The following is a 21,327-nucleotide window of genomic DNA, read 5'->3' as shown; positions in this document are numbered from 1 at the left end:
TCAGGCTGCTTGGAGACAGAGGCACAGCTTCCTCCTCTCTCCTCCCTGCTTTGGTACTGGCCTGGGGGAAGAGAGGAGGAGGCACAACTCTGGAAGTGCTTGTCCCCTGGTAGTAAATGCTGACCTGGCTTGTCCCTGTTGGGCACAAATGGTGGCTCCAATACCTTGTCATGGGTATTAAGTGATTCACTAGAGGGGAGCCCCCTGTGGGCCTGAGAGTGCCATGGGCCCCTCTTCAGATGCAGCCACAACCTCCCTCCAGACTGTGTGTGCCCATCACGGAACCCAGATGGTTCTTCTGTGTTCTCTGCCTCACCTCAGTGGTGATACCACCTTCACCCAGTGTACAGGAACAAGACTGAGGGTCAAGCTCCACCTCTCTGCCTGCTCATCCTTTTTTTTTTTTTTTTTCTTCCCATTAAATCACTTCCAAGTCCTATGCTTGCTCTCCATCCTCACTGCCAAAGTGTCTCTCTCTTGGACTTGCACATGTCTAACCAAGCTCCCTTGGCCCACTTTTTCTTTCTGCAGTCATTTTCTACACTGTAGCAGATTACATCCCAGGGAAACCATGCAGCAGGTTCCCACTTCTTCCAGAGCCAAGTCAAAATTCCTCCTTTGTGGCCCAGCAGGCCTTGCCCAACCTGCCTCTGCCCTCCTCACTGGCCTGGTCTCACTCCTCCCCTCCCTGCTGCAGGCCCTGGCTTCCCTTCAGTCAGTGGGCCCCCTGGGCCTCAGGGGCTTCGCATGGGACTCCCAGTCTGCCACTGCCTTCCCCTGTCTCCTGCCCACATCTCTGAAGCTCTGACTACTCTGGGCCCTTCCCTTTGTAGTTCTGAACACACTTGAAGTTTGAAATTAACCCTACACTGACTTGCTTAGTGTCCTTCCCCTCCAGGGGATGTAGGCTTCAAGGCTCTGAGTCCATGGCCATGTCATTCCTTGCTATAGTCCCAGCTCCTGGCACATGGCCTTGCTCAAGGCTGCCATCAGTTACCTGTGAACCATGTTTCTGAGACGCTGTGAAGTAAGGTGCTGCAAACAGAGGCGTTGCCTGTGCCTCCCTGCCATCGTCTTTCCATCCATACATGTAGACTTTTTCTTCTTCCAAGGATGGACAGCCACCCATCCCTGGCCATCTCTGCCCTTTGGATGGCATCATCCAGGCTGCCTTCACTGTGCTGGACTTGTTCTTTCCCCAAGTACCTTCTTGCCCCTCGCGTAGCCCCTGGCCCATCTGCTGGACTCCTTCCCTAATTGTAAGCCTAGTGTGTGGACCTGGGGGTTCTGCATGACTGCTCCAGTGTGGGCCATCAACAGCAGATATTCAAGTGCCTTCAAGGAAAAGAAAAAGTGGCGAGCTAGCTAGTGTCAGCCTGGTGCTGGCTGGAATGCGTGAGGCAAAAACAGCGCACTCACCAAAGAACCTGGCAGTAGGGCAGTCTCCCACCTCATGCTCTGGGAGCTCCTCTCACCCTCCTGCCTCTTGCTTGCTTCCAGTTCCCCGTGGCCCTCCGTCAACAACCATCCTGGCCTCCGCCAACAAAGTGAGAGGTGGGGACGACATCAGTGTGCTCTGCACTGTGCTGGGGGAGCCTGACGTGGAGGTGGAGTTCAGGTGGATCTTCCCAGGGCAGAAGGTAAGCACCACCCCCGGGTCCCCGCCATCCACTGCCAGTCAGCCTGGTTGCCCCGCCATGTGGCACAGCTCTAACTTTAAGAAACGTGTGGGACTCTGGAGGGGGCCAGGACTTGCTTGTTTTCTACTAAGATGTTTCAGTATATATTCACAGATTTTCGGAAGACAGGCAGGGAAAGTGACTGGTTTCCATTAGGCAGTTTCAAGGAGCCCTCTTCAAATGCAGCTCTTCCCCAGAACTCTGGTTAGAAGAGCAGCGGCACAAGAAGGGGCATCCTTTCTTCCTGCCCCTAACCTCAGTCCTGAGTCCTGCATCTCAGGTCGACAGTGGCTAATCTCCGCTCCTTCCAGAATCCTTCAGAGTTCTCTATGCAGCCTGTGGTGAGGAGCTCTGAGCAGATGTCCCCCAAGCAGGATATAAACATGGGCGCTGTCACAAAGGTACTGTGAGGCCAGACCCTATTTTTAAATAGACTTCCCATAAAAGCAGCTACAGCACATTTAGCATTTGTACACATTCTGCTCACTAAAATAAACAGCTCTGCCACCAATGTGGAGTAATTTCTTTATGGCCAGAAGAGATCTGGTCTCCCAAGACATACTCTACAGCAGCCAACACACTTCTGGCCTAAGGACTGTGATTGGTGGAAAATAATTATCCCTGGAGAATAATATTTTCCAGCATCCTGGGACTAGGTACTTGTTTTCAAAAAGTGTTACCACATTTAGAAAACTTCAATGCTTTTCAATTGAGAATTGTTCTATATTGCAAATTGTTATCTGATGAGTAGAAAAGGTGTTAACTTAGTAATACTTATAATATTACTTTTGTTAAACTAATTCAGAGGACATCATGCTCTTACCACCAACGTGATGGGAACATCTTGAAAGTGACCATCTCACTTTATGGAAGATAAGACAGCTTATTTCTAGAGATTTTTTTTTTAAAGGATTTATTTGAAAGGCAAAGTTACAGAGAGGGAGGGAGGGACAGAGATGAAAGACCTTACTTTATTTCCTAGTTCACTCTAAATGACGACAGTGGCTGGGGCAGGGCCAGATGGAACCCAGGAGCCTGGAGCTCCATTCTGTTTCCCACATGGGTGGCAAAGGCCCAAGTACTCGGGCCCATCTTCTGCTTTCCCAGGCACATTAGCAGGGAACTGGCATCCATCTGGCAAGCCAGTGTCCCAGGTGGTCGTTTAACCTGCTGTACCACAACACCGGCCCCAGCCAGGGTATTACCTTACCCACCCTTGATACAGTTTTCTCCTGCTGCAGTCCTATGGTGCTTTTGCTAACTCATAGTTCTCTCTTCCAAATGCGAACAAATAAGTGGCTCTTCCTGATTTGTGCAGTGAGTGCTTCAGGTTTCTGACTTTAAATCCTCTAAGAATCACTTAGCTAGGGGATGAAAAGTGGTCCGTGTCAAGATGGGAGTGCTGGACAATGTTGTCAGTGTTTTTAATGCTGCATACCAGTTCTGCTTTCTTGGGGTTCCCAAAGAACACATTTTATATTCAGTAGAAACTTCTAGAAGAAAAGAACAGGAAAAGTACTACACAGCATACTGAAATTTAAGACTCTGCTTTAAAAAATGCAGCCTAAGATGATACATTGAAAAGCTCACACAGCCCATGAGCTGTGCATACCAAGGAGTCTTCTGGGAACATGTGCTTTGCACTTGGAAAGGTGCACAGTGGTGTTGGGTGAATGGAAACTGTTTATACTAATTATAGCAGCTTGTTCATGGGTGTCTCAGTCTGTGTGGCTGTCATTAAACAGGATGAGAGACCCGTGACAATTCAAGACACCTGGAGGCTGATCCACAGAGGCCTGGGCCACACCACCAGGATCTCCCAGAGTGTCCTCTCAGTTGAAGACGTGGAAACCATTGATGCAGGATATTACATCTGCACTGCTCAGAATCTCCAAGGACAGACGACAGTTGCTACCACTGTCGAGTTTTCCTGATTTGGAAAGTTAAGTACGATGAACTGGTGGGAAGCCCATTGGTATCCACAACCAGTTTCAGGGTGCTTTGCTGGGGACTGATGTCAAGTGCCAAACCCCAGCTCCTCCATTTTGAGAAAGACCCAGACGTCCAAGCTCAAAGGAAGTCACCAGTCTACTAATACAAGTGGTAACCTTTCTGTGTTTCTAGTTTTTATACTAAGAAAGCATATAAACAATTTTATATAATCATTTCCATTAAATGAGCAAGTTTTCATAAAACGTAAAAAAATAGGCTGTTTGTTTTTTAAGTTGGCTCAAAGTTCATCCAGAAGACCTTTAGGCAGTGATATTTGCATCAATATCTAGCTTTCTCTTTAACATAAGAGCTACAATACAATTTTAAAATACACTGAGGTGAGTAGTTGGTGTAGTAGTTAAGATGCTGCTTCAGTCTATGTCAGAGGGCCTGGGTTTGAGTCCTGCCACTGCATACCCTGGGAGGCAGCAGATGAAGGCTCAAGTATTTAAGTACCTGCCATCCACTTGGGGGACCTGGATTGAGTTCCAGGCTTCTTGCTTCAACCTAACCCAGCCCTGGCTCTTACTGGCATTTGGAGAGTGAACCAGCATAGGGAACAGCTCTCTCCATCTCAAATAAAAACAAGAATGTTTTTTAAAAGTGTATTTTTAATTTATGCACTTATTTTTAAGTATTTATTTGAAAGGCAGAGTGTCAGAGGTTCCATCCCCAAATGGCTGCCATATCCAGGTCTCTGGGCCAGGGTGAAGTCAGTAATCAGGAACTACACCCTGGTCTCCCACTTGGAAGTGGCAGATGCCCTTGGCCCACTGTCACCCTTGTCAGGAAGCTGGATCAGAAGTAAAGCAGGGGCCAGCATTGTGGTATAGTGGGTAAGGCTGCCACCTGCAGTGCCAGCATCCTACATGGGTGCTGGTTCGAGTCCTGGCTACTCCACTTCTGATCCAGCTCCCTGCTGTGGCCTGGGAAAGCAGTAGAAGATGGCACCCACGTGGGAAACCCAGAAGAAGCTCCTGGCTTTAGATCAGCGCAGCTCCGGCCACTTGGGGAGTGAACCAGCAGATGGAAGACCTCTGCCTCTCTCTGCCTAACTCTGCTTTTCAAATAAATCAAAAACAAAGAAGTGAAGCAGCTGGGACTCAAACCTGGGCTCTGATATAGCTGCCAGTGTTGCAAGTGGCAGCTTTCCCTGCTGTGCCACCATGCCAGCTCATGTTTTAAAAAGTTTAATTTCCTTGGAACATTCAGCTTTGTATAGCCCCATCTTCAAAAGTATCTAGACCACAGCTGTCCCAATTTTCTTATGTGATACTGCAGAAAACTAGCCAAAATTCACTTTTCAAGTACACGTACAAAGTTTGGCTCTAACTCTAGCTAGCTCCATGAACCAAATTTCAGCCCATGACAGATTTGGTTGCATTGGAAATTGAGAAGTAGTCAAGAGAAGACCTAGTCTTCACTACTATGGTATATGAAGGGCTGCAAACTAGGTAACAATTTGAAGAATGTCAGAGGCTGAATGTCTTTCATTGAATATTCCAGCATTATTTATTTAATCAAAGTAAAATACACTTTCCATCACTACAAACTGAACACAACTACAGTTCTTTACATATCCATATTTTTATGACGTGCCAACATGTTGCATCCTACATGAAACATTTGGTTTGAAAAATATCTTAAGAGTTCTCTATTGTTTCCTATCGTGTCTCCCACCCTCTGAAGACATTTTATATTATTTCCCAGACACCTACATGGTATGGAGGAGAGCGCTAGACTTACCATATGTAGGGGATGAATGGCAAACCCAACTTTGGCTAATGTCATTGAGAACTAGGAAGTATGAGCAGAGATATTCCAGGAGGGGGCAGTAGATCTACATTCTCATTTCCCAGAAGCAAGTATGAAAGGTTACATACATGAGAAACTATTAGAGGTTAAAGACGGCAGACACAATCACTAATTAAAAAACAAAAAGCATTATGAATATTTTTCTACATAGCTTACACATAAATGATATCCCCCGGCAGTATCCTGAATCTGTTTTTAGTAAGGGGTTACTTGGATAGCCATGGAGTGCAGATTAGTAAATCCTAATGTTAGTGTTCACACATGCATGGAAAAAAAGCCACAGTTCCTCCTTCAACTCTCCCAAAGGCTTAGAACTGGGGGGAGGTAATAAGTGAAGTTTTGAAAAGAAACTGAAATGCACCTTGACGGACAATAGTATAAACCACACATTCCCCTTGGCGACTGCCACTCTCCTCACGTCCCAAAGACAGGATTCCTGAAGGGCACCTGAAAAATCAGTATTTTCCCAGACTGTTTTGGTCTCCTACTTCGATTCATCGGTAAGTGCTGAGTTCTGTCTTTCTTAGTTTCATTTTTTATCTTCTCGAAGATTTTCCAAAATGCGTATTATCACGTTTAGGTCTTCATGTATTTGAAAAATGGTATCAGCACCTTGACAATGAGCTGGCTCTGGAAAAACATTCCTTTATCCTTGTCCCAGAGAAAGCAGATGGGAGGTAGAAGGTTTGCTTTTGTGGCTCTGGAGAGTAGGGAGAAGAAGCAGGGGGTGGGGATAATGGGAGAAGAAAAATTCAAATCTGTAAGGATAGCTTAGATCAAGGTAAAAAAAAAAAAATAAGGCAGAACAATGCATTGGTACTGCCCTTATTCTTCATACAGATTTTTTTTTTAAGAAAAATTAGGGTTCTACATTTGCTAAAAGCCTGAGAAAATGGATCATTGTATAATATTAGGTTCACATGGATAAGTAAAAACTCTACAGAAAAATCTAGCTAGATTCAACAGACATGGCTGAACATTGAAAAACCGCCAAGTTACTCCAGAAAGAAGCAGAGAAGGTACAGACATTGGTAAGTCCAACTTTTCCCAACATACCCTCTCCTCCCCATGTCGAGGAGTTGAGCAACGTCGGTGACAACTAATCGTAATTGAAGCAGCTACTGCTTTCTCTGCTATGGCTTTGGCTGAAATGTGGACACTGACTTTTATTTGATTAGTACATATGCAGATATTCAGCCGTCAACCTTTACTATACAGCAGACGGCCGCATCAGACACATGACACTCTCACATCGCTTTCATTCACACACCCCCACCTACAGTCAGACCAAAGTACAACTCACAAGAAGGTGTCTGCGAAGAACATTATATAAAGGTTATAAATCTTTTAAGAAGCCCCTGAGAGTTTTTCCCCTTATGCTTAGGTGAAAAAGGCAACGAACAAGATTCTCTTGTTCTGTTAAGTGCTTTGTGCAACAATGTCTGTGTCCATTCTGCCATCTTTTCTGGAGCAGTCTTTTGGACGGAGGCCAAAGTCTTCCTGCGGAGTCCCAGTCTCCAACGGAACCGATTCTGGTGGTGGTGGCCTTCCGGGTATCCTGCAGTAATTACACGTGAGCTCATGCAGCTCTTGCTCCCATGGCCATTGTTCAGGTCAGTCCCGCAGCTCTGTCAAACGCTCCCAGACGGCGTCATCTGGGCGACACGCTGGGGCTGGAGAAGGAACCAGAATTCCTTGGGGACTGCAAGGGGATAGCTGAGGACGTGGGGGACCTCTTAGGGCTACACAAGTCTCCATTATGCAGCTTCCACAGCAGTTCCTCGTTCTCCATGGAGAGCCGCTTGTTGACTTTGGACTCCTTCTCCAATGACTCCTGCAGAACCGCCTGCTCAGTGGAAAGTTGCCTTTAAAACAGAAAAGAGCCAGAGACCATGTGGATTGGAGTGGAAGGAAAACAAGTTGGAGAAAGCATCCCTTGGGAATAAAACAGAGTCCTGCACGCGGTCACAGGTATTAAGCTAAGAAACCCAAACAGAGGGAGGATGAGCTTGAGTGCCCTCCCATCCACCCTCCCCCCAGGAAGAGCTGTCTGGGGGAGAGGGGGGCTGGCGCTGTGGCATAGTGGGTTAAAGCCCTAGCCTGAGGTGCCGGTATCCCATATGGGCGCTGGTTCTACTCCTGGCTGTTCCTCTTCTGATCCAGCTCTCTGCTGCGGCCTGGGAGGGCAGTGGAAGATGGTCTAAGTCCTTGTGCCCCTGCACCCACGTGGGAGACCCGGAAGAAGCTCCTGGCTTCAGATGGGCACAGCTCCAGCCATTGTGGCCATCTGGAGAGTAGACCAGCAGATGGAAGACCTCTCTAACTCTTTCAAATAAATAAAATCCTTTTTTAAAGAAAAGAAGAGCTGCTTGGGCAATTTCATATTAAGATGGGTAATACTTCCACCAAAAAGACTGTCTTGGGGCTAGCACTGTGGCATAGCAGGTTAAGCTGCCACCTGCAGCACCATCATCCCATGTGAGTGCTGATTTGAGTCTGAGCTGTTCCACTTCCGATCCAGCTCATTGCTAATGCGTGGCTAGGAAAGCAGCAGAAGACAGCCCAAGTGCTTAGGCCCCCTGTCACCCACAGGGGAAACCCAGACAGAGTTCCTAGGGCCATTGCAGCCATTTGGAAAGTGAAGCAGCAGATGAAAGATTTGTGTGTCTCCTTCTAACTCTGCCTTTTTAGTAAATCAAATATTTTTCCTTTAAGAAAAAAACTTTCATATTTCAGACTGTTTTCTATTTGCCTTTGTGTTGCTTTTTCTGTACACTCATTTTCAGAGTGAGGAAGCCAGGGCCTCTGGGGGAAGGCGTGCCTGCTCAGGCCTCAGTGTCTGGTCCAGGATGCTTTGGTAAAGGCATAGACTGCTACAGTATTTTCCAGGTAGAAATGACCACCTGCATCATAAGTGTGTCAGGTGGGTGGAGTGTGGTGAGAGTAACCCAGGATGTTCGAGGAAGGGAGGAGGGGCTCAGAGGAATCAGCACCATTTTAACATTACCTGGAAATTGCCATGTGCTTGTTCATCCGAGCTTTCAGTTCCTCATTCTCTTGCTGGAATCGCTTCAACTTGTCAACCAGTGCTGTATTATTGTCCACCTTGGTGTAAACAGGAAGTCCAACATGTATACCACCATCAAACGGAAATAGAACCCTTCACTTCTTAAGGCCCATTCCTGACATGAGGACACTTTGGAGAGTTAACTAAGGAAAATGTAATGGCAGATTGAAATATTTATACACAATGAATCTAAAGCAGAGCATCTAAATAGTATCTTTTTGCAAACTTATGCCAGGCAGCTCGATGTTGGCCACACCGTGCAGGGAGCCGATGTGCGGCACGTCAGGCTGTTGGACGATTCCCTCTGCGATATGGTGTCCCACCCTGGGCACAGAGTCTCTTCCCCTTGTGTGGTGCTAAAGCCAGCAGTGCAGCGGGGCAGGCTGTGTGTACCAAAGCCACCACGTCATCTTATGCTGAGATTTGCAGGGAAAAAATAAATGGGCTCCATTTGATGAAATCTCACAGGCCAGTAGTTCACTGTTCCCGGCAATGCTTCTCACGGCCTTATACCCAGTTCTACGGTTAACTCGTCAGCATTTACCCCTGTGTGCCACACAGCTTTACAAAGCACGCAATGAAAGAACTCACAGTCCAGAAAGACCTGCCTCCTCAACTCAACCAAGATCCCTCCGCTTTCCTGCTAGTCTGCCCAGGCCAGAGGTGCAAGGAAAACAAATGGACCCCTTGGGAGAGTAAAAGCAGGTTAGCTGGATAGCTGATGACAGCCCAGCTCACTTTCTAAAGGTAAGCTTTTGTTACTTGCTCTGGCAGAGTCCACTCTGTCACAGTGCTAGGAGCACACCATGAATCCACTCCGTTTGTGAAAGTTAGTTGGGAGCCCTGTCATTCTTAAGACATCCCATTACCCAGTAAAGGCTTGGGACAAGCCAGTCCTGAAAATGAAATCACTTTCCAGAAATTGGACCTACACTAGGACGAAAAGGGGAGCTTGGAATGCTCAGGAGTTATAAAGGAATTCAAGAGAAAATACGAAGTAAAAGACTTAGAATTACAGACTGTGTGGTAATTGGCCTTAAAATATTATCTCTTCTAGTCCTCCACTTTACATAAGAATCCTGAGAGTGTCACAGAGCTAATGATCAGCAGAGCTGCTTTTCATACCACAGTTCTCTTACGTAGAAAACCTCCCTGTGCTTGCTAAGTGCCCAAGCCTAAAACTTATGAATATATCCGCAAACAGAGCTTACCCATCATCATTTCAACCTGTTCTTCTACATCTACAATGCAATGCTGACTGATACTGCTATTCTATGGAGCAACAGAAATGACATGTGTGGGTGATGTTATAACAGTCTTTTCACTATGGATAAACTCTTAGTTTTGCTACATGAATGGCATCAAATCCTTGTTTACAGGATGATCTGAGCCATCATTGACTTGGAGTTAACAGGGTGACCTTTGGCAGGGATGGCATGTATACGAGCCCACGAACAACCAAGTTCCTGTCCTTCCTTTTGTAGCACCAAAAATTTGAAGAGGTCTTATATTTACATAGGGGGTTAGTCATTACTTCCCTCAATAGAAAAGGAATAGTCCCTCGAAGGAAATCACACACCGCAAACTCCAAACCAAGAAACAGAGGCCTCCATGCTTCCCAGTCCCGGGCTAGCATGGTCTGAAAGAGGAACTTCTTCAATAATAAACACATAGCTTGGGGGCAGAAGAGGCGAGCAGTGCTAGGCGGCGGGCACCGTCAAGAGCAAAGCACGGCCTTGGCTGGGACAACTGAAGCTGCCTTGCCAAAGCCTGCCAACTTGGTCAACTTCCTGTCCAGCACCACTTGTGTTTCAGGGCTGGCCAACACTGACTCTGAGTACGTCCGACGGGGTTCTGGTGAGACTCTTGACACACCAACACCAGTTCTAGTTCTCTGTCCTACAGGCTACAAACTAACTTTTATTCAGAGTTTTGACAATTAAACGCATTAGAGCACACTTCTATCCCATTCTAATTCCTCTGTCACAATTCAGAAGATGAAGCATTTAGATGACCTGAGTATAATGGTCCAGTGGGATTTATTTACATATCCACCTGTTGTGGACAGAAGAAACATGCAGTTGCTGATATCTGAAAGTACTGATTTTGCATTATTTAAAAGTTTTCCTATGCAAATGAATATCAACAAGACCACTGAAATGTGAACCAGATTTGCTGCTGTTTTTCCAAGAACTGAAGCAACTTTACATGTTTCTTGAAAAAAACTGTTCCAGAAAGCAGCAAGGAATGAGCCAGGAACAAATAAGGAAAAGAAAATTGAACACTTATCTTCTGTTCGACTTCCAAATATCTTTAAGTAGCAGTAAACATACCTCCTCAGCTCTAAGCTGAGGGCTCGATCTCTCCCAGCTATCCCCCCCCTTGGAAGAGCCCTACCTGTGACCCGGAAGGAGACATACCAGTTTCTCCATTTTCATTAACTTGACGTCCTGCTGATGCAGCTTCTCGTTCTTGATCTCCAGCACAGCTTTCAGGCTTTCGAGCTCTTGTTCCAGATACATGATCTGAGGGTTCTTCTGCAAAGTGTACACCGAGGTATCACCCTGACTTATCTCATATGATCAGATAGTACAAATATTTAAGAAAGAATTTTTATATAGATGTAGACATTAGATGAACAAGGAGCAAGAGACTTCCATTTCTTATAATTATTCCAAAGAAGTGAAAAAAAAGCTAAAATGATTTTAATCTCAAACTCTCGTCATAATATTGAAAACATTTCTCTCACTTATGAGTAAATTCAAGTGGAAAATAGTGTTTACATCAAGTATGATTTTGGAAGCAAAACCACTGCTTATGATACAAAACAGACTCTTCCGGGATGTCAGGCAGCCTTCAAATTCTTCACTGGTGTTTGGAGGAAGAACAGGGAACAAGAATTCTAAGTACAGTCAGTAACTGACTGGGGATGGAAAGGTGGTACATTTACAGGGCTTTCTGGAAAACAACCAAAGTAACAGTGCTATTCTGAGTCTCTGGATTTTTACAATAGGACTACGTTGCCTTGGCCATACTTGTAGGGCAACCATAATACTATGTTTATACTGAGACACCCAACACCTACCTCCACAGCACTGAGCACATCCTCCACTAAATCCTCTCTGAAGGACACTCCGTAAGGGGAGACATCCTTTGAGAGCACACCAGTGGGGCTCTCCCATGCTCTGAGCCAGCCTCCATTTATGATACAAATTAGCAGCACAAGGTTAACACAGGGATTTCTGCGAGAAGATTCAGTGGTGCTGGCCTGCAAAGCTAGCCTGTGGGTCAGTGGTTTCCACTCTGGACCAGTGCTTAGGAGGAGTCAGGGAATGGGTCTCAGGGGATTACCTAATCCGAACCCCTACTCCGTGGGAGGAGGAGGCTGGCCTGTGGGCCCACGGTCAGGAAGAGTGCCAGAGCTGGGAAGGATCAGAGCAGGACTAGCTCCAAGGTCTTCCACTCTAGGCTCTTTTGCAAGCTTCATATAACCTTATCCTTTTACACATTTTTTTTTTTTTACAGGCAGAGTGGATAGTGAGAGAGAGAGAGAGGGACAGAGAGAAAGGTCTTCCTTTTGCCATTGGTTCACCCTCCAATGGCTGCTGTGGCTGGCGCACCGCGCTGATCCGATGGCAGGAGCCAGGTACTTATCCTGGTCTCCCATGGGGTGCAGGGCCCAAGCACTTGGACCATCCTCCACTGCACTCCCTGGCAACAGCAGAGAGCTGGCCCGGAAGAGGGGCAACCGGGACAGAATCCGGCGCCCCGACCAGGACTAGAACCCGGTGTGCCGGCGCCGCAAGGTGGAGGATTAGCCTAGTGAGCCGCGGTGCCGGCCCACATTTTTTTTTTTAAATAGCAACTTCTACCTCATTTTTGTTAGAGGAAAATGGCATAGTTTACGCTGTCACTTTTTAAATCAGAGCATTCCCAGCTTTATCTACCTTGCCCCCTACCTACCTCTCTGCTGGCCTCGCCTGCTCCCTGATTCTACTCACACACTCTCTCCTCCCTTGCAAAGCCTCAGCAAGCTTGCACAGAGGAAGGCATCAGCCCTCCCTGCTTCTCTCAGTATCTTTCTCCCTCAGTTTTTCACAACCGGCTATAGTGGTACAACCTATCCCTGAATATTAGTAAGGTTACACTCCGCATGTAAGTCCAGATTTATGCTGAAATCACTGAGTTCGCCTGTGAATCTTCCAGAACAAATAGCTTTGAAGTTTCCTTGACTATGATTTCACCTAATTTTTTTTGACAGGCAGAGTGGACAGTGAGAGAGAGACAGAGAGAAAGGTCTTCCTTTTGCCATTGGTTCACCCTCCAATGGCCACCGTGGCCAGCGCGCTGCAGCCGGCGCACTGCACTGATCCAAAGCCAGAAGCCAGGTGCTTTCTCCTGGTCTCCCATGCGGGTGCAGGGCCCAAGCACTTGGGCCATCCTCCACTGCACTCCCGGGCCATAGCAGAGAGCTGGCCTGGAAGAGGGACGACCGGGACTAGAACCCAGTGTGCCGGCGCCGCAAGGCGGAGGATTAGCCTATTGAGCCAGCCGATTTCACCTAATTTTATCAAATGTCTAGAGGGTCTAGAGGGTCTCAGTGAGGATCTATACTTGTGCATCTTCAGCAGGCAACAGATTTTTAAAAATTTTAAAATGAGAGAGAGAGATGGAGAGACAGGTATCGTACTCCCATCCACCAGTTCATTCCCCAAATGCCATAATAACCATAATGGTCCAGGGCCAATGCCAATGACAGAAACCCAATCCAGGGAGGCAGAAACCCAACTACTTGAGCCATAGAGACCCAGTGTTTTCCAGGGTGCACATTAGCAGGAATGCAAAAATCAGGAGCCAGAACCAGAACAAGCAGCCAGGTCCTCTGGTCTAGAGATTACAACACCTGCATCATACCAAACACCCAACCCAGGCCAGATTTTATTGTGGCAAAAACGCTTTGTTGCTATAGTGACAGAACATAAACACATGGAATGAAAAATAGAGGCAACAAGAAAAAAATTTTTTCTCAAAAAAAAAGGCAGAGGAGTAAAGATACACATTTGCAACAGAAAGTTAAGCAATAAAGGAAATTTATACTTGTAAAAAGTAAAGTTTATCCTTATAATGAAATATTCATCCATAAAAAGGAGTGAGGTCCTGAGATACGCTTCAGTTTGGATGAGCCTTGGAAACATTATGCTAAGAGAAAGAAGCCAGTCACAAAAGGCCACATGCTGTAGGATCCCATTTATAGGAAATATCTGGGTTATGGAGATGCAGAGAGACAGAAAATTGATTGATTAGTGGGTGTCTAGTGCTCTGGAACTTAGAGGGAAGTGGGAAATGACTGTTAATCGGTAAAAGGTTTATAGAGTGATAGGAATATTCAGCTTTTGGTGCAGCAGTAATGATGCTGTTTGGGATGCTTGCACCCATATCCAGAGGGCCTGGGTTCGAGGTCGCCTCTGCCTCCGATTCCAGATTCCTACTAATGCACACTGTGGGAGATGGCAGGTGACTGTTCAAGTTAGTTGGGTCCTTGACACACATGAGGGAGCCCTGCATTGAGTTTCTGGCTCCTAGATGTGGCCTGACCCGGTCAAGGCTGTGGCGGGCTAGGCCAGGGTCAATGCCAGGAGACAGAAACTCAATCCAGGTCTCCCACGTGGGAGGCAGAAACTCAATTACTTGAGCCATCACCCATTGTTTGTATTTCAGGGTGCGCATTAGCAGGAATGCAACAATCAGGAGCCAGAAAGAGGATAAGCAACCAGGTCCTCTGATAGGATGCAGGTGTTGTAACCACTAGACCAAACACCCACCCAAGGCCACTTGAGTGGTCCAGCAGGCTGAAAGATCTGTTTCCTGCCTTTCAAATAATAATTTTTTGAAGAATGTTCAGAAATTACATAAAGTTGTACCAATGTACAGCTTTCTAAATAGATTAAAAACCACAGAATTTTACATTTTAATTATAATGGTGAACTTTGCAGTATATAAACCCTATCTCAATATATCAGTTATTTAAAAAAAAGTCTTCACATAAAATTCTCAACCCAATTCATAATTTTTTTGCTCTAATGAGGATATTTAGCTTAGATCACCCAAAATATTGGATCTCATGTGTAGGTGAGATTTTAGAATGCAAAAAAAAAAAAAAGAGTTAACAATCTGTTTTGTGCAGTTTAAAAACCACAGTGCAAGACATGGAAAGCCTTCCAAACCTGCATTGCTTTTATGTCTGCTGAACACTTAATTGAGTCTTCAGGCAAATGAGTAGAAGGAAAACTCAGCATGCATGACTTACTGAATTTGCCTTTTCCCTTGCGATTCGTTTTTGTTCTTCTGATTTCAACTTCTCATTTAAAGCATCGTTTTCATTCTTCAGGTTACTGATTTGTTTCTAAAACACAAAGAAATGTGGAATATAAGTTAACAAGCAGACGCCAGAATCACAGCAAATGTACACAGGCGTGAACCCAAACCACACAGACTTCCAGACGGGTGGCTGGGAGAGAGGGGCGGTAATCGAGATTCGCCCACCTCTAGAGATTCCTGCTTCTCGTTAAGTAAATCCTCCAGCGATTTCTTTTCCATTTCATGGCTTTTCTTGATTTCTGTAAAGAAAGGATACTGTTTGAGCTGATACCATTCTATGCGGTCACCGCAGGTACTCTACAACCCGTGCAGCCTAAGGACGGACACGTTGATTATGAAGCCATGTGACTCTGTGACTTTACATGTGTCCGATGCTTTCCATAAACTGCGCTGTCTGTTCTCAAAATAGCCTTACCACGGAGGGGAGGGCAGATGTTCCCACTGGAGGACCAAGAGCACTGAGGCCACAGAGGCCAACAGAGCTTAGGAAAGTCAGTTCTACACCTCAGGGAGGAGCCCCAACACCGGCCTCAGCCTCCCCGGCTACTGCCCCTGCGCTCTTTCCAATGTGCTGTCCGTGAAGCAGACAGGAAGCTGTGCACTACATGTCTCCGTTGAGCAAGCAGTTTTTGTAATATGGTCACCTCAGCCGTCACACAACTGGTTTTCTAACCGTGGATGTCCTTGCTGAGGGTCACATGGCCGGTTCTAGCTGAGTGTAAAGACTTCGGCAACGTTGATGTTTCTGAAAGAGACAGCTCCTTGCTCTCCACCTACCTCAACAGGTGAGGTAACCAAAACAGCCTTTCTTTATTCAACAAGTGTCATCTACATCTTGCCACAGTGTCCACAGTACAGGAGGGCCCGGCGTGGTCCTTTACTGTGGCCGGGACACAAACTGCCACCTTCAACTCCCCAGGAACCTACACCGGCAACCACCTCTACTGCCACCAAAAAGGCATTTTAAAATCTTTAGAAATCATCCTAATTCCTAAAATACTGGCCTTTACCACAACTACCTCTTTGCATGCTTAGGGGAAAGGGCATCTTTTAGCCATGAACAATCCAGACGGAACTCAAGAAGCTCCAAGCTGCAACCCAGAGGGCATTCTCTGGAGGGGACAGTGACGAATCACTTCCGGTTTAGAACACATCATAGTGCTCCATGCAATCTTACTGTGTAAGTGGACAAAAGCACGCTTGCCTGACAGGGAGGTTTCATAGGCCTTCTTTAACAATTCTACTTTCTCCAAGTGGCTTGCTTCAATTTCCAACTTAGTGGTCTCATGCGCAGCATTTAAGTTGTCAAACTATGAGAAACAAACAAAGCAACAGTTTATCAGTGAAACCAGGGGTTGTCCATTGTATAAACAAGCAGCATCAGGACACTTTTACAACACAAGTTCACATTCAAGTTTAGGGACTACCCAGGGTGTGCAAAGAGCAACCTGACTTGGATTTGCCACACGTGACTCTCCACTCAGTCCCTTCCACAGGTTTCTCCAGAGACTGGTGGGGAAGGGCTGAGTCCATGATGAGGAGGGAGAGTGTGTTCCCCGGTGACAGTGACAGAGCCACATCAACTCCATGCCTGTCCCACTGACCACTGTGTCCTCACAGCCCCCAGCTCCTACCTGGGCACTCTGTACATGTGTGCTCATGAAAAACTAGGTTTAAAAAAGGAGCAGCGACACTAAGAAGAGGTTTATAAAATACCGTTAAGTGGAGAAAGTGGGTTATTAAACAGGGCCATTTTACAAAAGATGATGAAAGAGAAAAACAGTTCATCAGCCCAAACTTAAGGTTTTTAGGGAGGGATTATTTCTGGAGTGTGAGATAAAGGGTTGTTTTTCATATTTTCTTTTTCCTTCTTTTTTGTTCTCTTCTGTCACTCAACCTATATACATGACTTTGGGCACAAGAAAAAAATGCAATAAACACTTTTTTCCACGCATTAAACAAAGAGAAACTCATTGGAGGATATGACCAAGAGTCAAGATTCAAGCCACCACCAGGGCCATCGACATGCCAAGAGCACAGACCTGCTCTTGCAGTTGGGTTTTGTACTTCTCCGCTTCCTCGATGTAAATGTTCTGAAGCTTTTCGCACTCCTTGGTGTAAAACTCCTTAAGCCGACTCTCTAGCTCCGTCCGATCAGTCTGGTGCTGCTGGTTGAGCTTCTGGACAAACGACTCGTAGGCTATTTGTAACTCATTCCTGGCTTTTTCTAATTTCTCACAAGTGGTTGAAGCGGTGGCTGAAAAGGGATGAACAGGAAAGGGAAGGGTGCCATTTGATTTGTTAAACATCCTAAGTTTGTAACATTCGCACACAGCTGTGAAGACTCCGGAAGCGTTAACACAGTTATGTCTCAGTCTTGGTAGTCACATTTTCAAACATAAAAATATAGAAGTGCACCGTAAAATGGAACAAGAGGAAATGACGTAGCAAAAAATAAACACAAGTCCTCCCCAAACCCTCATACCAAGCAATAGGTTAAGAACTCAGAACAGCCAGGATCCCAAATGAAGATCTCCCTTTTGTGGGGCGCCCAGGTGGCCTGGTGGCCAAGAGAGCTTGCGATTGGCTGAGGCACTTTCAAGACAAGTCACTCCTGTCACAGCTGCCCAGTACGGGAAAAGCTAAGGCACAGGCGAAGCAAAGATCAGAGAGGAGAAACCAATGGGCTTGAAGCTTGAACTTCCTTTGCGCTAATTCCAATTTGTTATTTCCAAATACATTAATAAAAACACAACATAAGAATATATTGAACCCAGGCCAGCACCATGGCTCACTAGGCTAATCCTCCGCCTGTGGTGCTGGCCCTCCGGGTTCTAGTCCCAGTTGGGGCGCCGGTTCTGTCCTGGTTGCTCCTCTTTCAGTCCAGCTCTCTGCTGTGCCCCGGAACGGCAGTGGAGGATGGCCCAAGTGCTTGGGCCCCTGCACCCGCATGGGAGACCAGGAGAAGTCACCTGGCTTCAGCCGTAGCGCCCATTTGAGGGGTGAACCAACAGAAGGAAGACCTTTCTCTCTGTCTCTCTCTAACTCTGCCTGTCAAAGAAAAAAAAATATATTGAACCCAAATGACTAGAGCATAAAAGTTTTTAAAAACATTAAAAGCTGTAATAGGAATATATTGCAATTTGACAAATGTAATTCAAAATCAGAGCTTACTACCTCTTACCCACCACTATCAAAACCAGAATTACTGTGGCCTGTGACGCCAGCATCTCATTTTGAGCAATGGTTTGCGTCCCAGTTGCTTCGCTTCAGATTAACTCCTGGATAATGTGTCTGGGAAAATAGCAGAAGATGGCCCAAGTACTTGGGCCCTGACGCCAACCTGGGAAAACCTGTTGGCACAGCTCTAGCCATAGTAGCCATTTGGGCAATGAACCAGCAGATAGATCTCTTAGAAGATCTCTTTCTCTGTCTCCCTCTTTCTCTCACGCTGCCTTATAAATAAATAAAAATTAATCTTTAAAAAGAGACCCAGAATTACTAACATAATACATCGCAGCACACACACGCGGATGCATACAGACACAACTTGTGGAGTAACTCCTAGATCTCAACTTTCGCAGGAAGCTCAGCTTTGAACTTCTCCAGCCTTCCTAGACCAAAGTGTAAATACGGGTAAATGCAGTGATCCTGCAAGTCAGGACGTCTGTTTTTCTTTTTCTTTCTTTTTTTTTTTTTTTTGGTTAATTTTTTGACAGGCAGAGTGGACAGTGAGAGACAGAGAGAAAGGTCGTCTTTTGCTGTTGGTTCACCCTCCAATGGCTGCCACAGCCGGCGCACCGCGCTGATCTGATGGCAGGAGCCAGGTACTTATCCTGGTCTCCCATGGGGTGCAGGGCCCAGGGACTTGGGCCATCCTCCACTGCACTCCCTGGCCACAGCAGAGAGCTGGCCTGGAAGAGGGGCAACCGGGACAGAATCCGGCGCCCCGACCAGGACTAGAACCCGGTGTGCCGGCGCCGCAAGGCAGAGGATTAGCCTAGTGAGCCACGGCGCCGGCCAGGACGTCTGTTCTCAACACTGCAGAGTGCCCAGGGTTAACACAAATCAGCCTTAGCAAGCCTGCTACATTGATCCCTACTGTTTTCTTGTTAAATAATAAAGATATATTATTGGATTTGGGAAGGGAGAAAAAAGGGCTTAGGGCTGAGAATAGGACAGTTCAGATGAGTGATTATTCTGCCTAAGAAATGTGAAGTTGGTAGGTTCCCGGGACGAACTTCCTACAATGGTGAAACCACTTTCCTCGGGAAGATGCCTTGTGGCAGTGGAAACGCCCACATCACTCGTCCCCAGTAGGAGGTCATATGGAAATAATGGCAAAGAATCCTGTCTGCCAAAGAAACCATTAAAAAATAACTTAAATCTACAAGTAGTCATTAAAGGGGAAAAAAACTAACATTTTAGAAAACCACACAGCTGACTGGATGCCTGGCACAGAATGGGGCTCCACACATTATCTGGTGTGACCTTCACAGAGGTTCTGTGAGAATCTATGTCTGAAGGGACAACACAGGGCAGGTAGCCAACAGAGAGGGTAGCCAACACAGAGGGGTACATAATTTTCCCACAGGCACAGAGTAAGTGGTAGAGGACTGGGTTTGGTAAATCGTTTGGATCATGATTCCGTCGGCACCCAAAGCCTATGCCCCTCTCCATCCACCAAGCTGCCTCTTGTGCCAGGGGCTGGTGAGCTTCAAGATGGCCCTGCCTTCGGGAAGCTCACCATGTGACCGAGAAGACAGACACACGTGAGAGGTGGCACTGCTGGGAGGACTGAGGGGTCCAGTGAGTGCCATGCAGGTAGTTTACATCAGTCACAGTGCTTCAGAATTTTGGTCGAAAAAGATTTTTTCACTGTGGTAAAACAGATATAGCAAAGTCTCCCATTTTAACGATCTTTAAGTGTACAATTCAGTGACACCACTAACATTAAGATTGTTAGGCTGCCATCACCACCACCCATCTCCAGAACACCCTCCCCACACTGAGGTTCCATACAGTTAAACAGCAGGCCTCTGGCAGCTACCTCCTTTTTTTTTTTTTTTTTTGACAGGCAGAGTGGACAGTGAGAGAGAGAGACAGAGAGAAAGGTCTTCCTTGCCGTTGGTTCACCTTCCAATGGCCGCCGCGGCCGGCGCACCGCGCTGATCCGAAGGCAAGAGCCAGGTGCCTCTCCTGGTCTCCCATGGGGTGCAGGGCCCAAGCACTTGGGCCATCCTCCACTGCACTCCCTGGCCACAGCAGAGAGCTGGCCTGGAAGAGGGGCAACCGGGACAGAATCCGGCGCCCCGACCGGGACTAGAACCCGGTGTGCCGGCGCCGCTAGGCAGAGGATTAGCCTAGTGAGCCGTGGCGCGGCCAAGCTACCTTCTTATTTCCTGTTTCTGTTCAATTGATTCCTTCTGACAGCTCATGTAACTGGCCTCAGACAGCACCGTCCTTCGGTGACTGCTTATCTCATTTAGCAAAATGTCATCAAGGCTCATTCACGTCATAGCGTGTGTCTTAATTTCCTTCCTTTTTCAGTCTGAATAATATTCTGTTATATGTACCCAACACATTTTGTTTATCCACTTCTCTCTCAACGGATACTTGGGTTGCTTCCACCATTTGGTTATGGTGAATCACGTTGCTGTGAACGGATGTACAAATATCTGCTGTGTCTCCGCTTTCAGTCATTTGCTGTATACACCTAGAAGTGGAATTGTCAGATCACATACTCTATTTTTAATTATTGGAGGGACTACCCTCCAATATTTTCCAACTATTGTTTTCCATAGTGACTGTGCCCCAAGTAGCACATGAGGGCTCCAGTTTCTCCACACCCTTGTGAGAACCTGCTTTATTTTTCCAAATACATAAAATAGCTGCTCATGGGTCAGGTTGGAGGTGGTACATCATTGTAATTTAGATTTGGTGGGAAGAATTTTAAATTGAGCCATGTGACAAACAAAACTCTGGAGTTGAGGTTGAAAATCCTATTCCAGCAAGAGCATACGTGTGAGAGTGCTCTGGGGACTAGAAAATCCACAGACCACAAACGCTGGAGATAAAACCCAAGAAGACTCAGGAAAGTCAAATCACAGGAACCATTACAGGGGATACCACTGACAACTCAGTCCTCAGAGTTTTTTCCTTAGAAGAATTTAGTAAAAGATACTGATCATTCTGTTTGCTAAAGAACACCCACTTCACATTCAGTTTTCCTTTTATTATACTATTTATCGAAGGAGAACAAAAAAGATTCAAGAAACCTAACATTAGTGAAATGAGCTAGCACATAAGCTCCTGCCAACCAACTTTCCAATGTCTATAAATGAAATGATAGGGCTATGAGCTTTCTCTAGAGGTTCCTTGTGGGAACCCCATATT

The 21,327-nt window shown here is 46.3% G+C and overlaps 2 protein-coding genes across 12 annotated transcripts in view; one reads left to right on the top strand and one right to left on the bottom strand.

The window, feature by feature from the left end:
• Positions 1-3,884, top strand: part of PDGFRL (platelet derived growth factor receptor like) — a 66,202-nt gene extending 62,318 nt beyond the window's left edge. For both annotated transcript variants that reach the window (XM_008251086.5, XM_089325866.1), the window contains 2 exons: positions 1,501-1,640; positions 3,425-3,884. In XM_008251086.5, coding sequence (XP_008249308.2) covers positions 1,501-1,640; positions 3,425-3,613 — 329 coding nt within the window. In that variant the 3' untranslated portion in view covers positions 3,614-3,884. The remainder of the gene's footprint in view (positions 1-1,500; positions 1,641-3,424) is intronic.
• Positions 3,885-5,159: 1,275 nt separating this feature from the next.
• MTUS1 (microtubule associated scaffold protein 1) overlaps positions 5,160-21,327 on the bottom strand; it is a 163,580-nt gene continuing 147,412 nt past the window's right edge. For all 10 annotated transcript variants that reach the window (XM_070068467.2, XM_089325863.1, XM_051842585.3 and 7 more), the window contains 7 exons: positions 16,974-17,188; positions 16,136-16,241; positions 15,097-15,170; positions 14,861-14,956; positions 10,974-11,090; positions 8,494-8,591; positions 5,160-7,351 (listed from right to left, as the gene is read on the bottom strand). In XM_070068467.2, coding sequence (XP_069924568.2) covers positions 7,138-7,351; positions 8,494-8,591; positions 10,974-11,090; positions 14,861-14,956; positions 15,097-15,170; positions 16,136-16,241; positions 16,974-17,188 — 920 coding nt within the window. In that variant the 3' untranslated portion in view covers positions 5,160-7,137. The remainder of the gene's footprint in view (positions 7,352-8,493; positions 8,592-10,973; positions 11,091-14,860; positions 14,957-15,096; positions 15,171-16,135; positions 16,242-16,973; positions 17,189-21,327) is intronic.

This window comes from Oryctolagus cuniculus, chromosome 2 (assembly GCF_051225735.1).
Source record: "Oryctolagus cuniculus isolate XC-2025 breed Fujian yellow rabbit chromosome 2, ASM5122573v1, whole genome shotgun sequence".
NCBI classification, from domain to species: domain Eukaryota; kingdom Metazoa; phylum Chordata; class Mammalia; order Lagomorpha; family Leporidae; genus Oryctolagus; species Oryctolagus cuniculus.
Note: the sequence above shows the minus strand (reverse complement) of the source record. Positions and strands in the feature narration are given on the sequence as shown.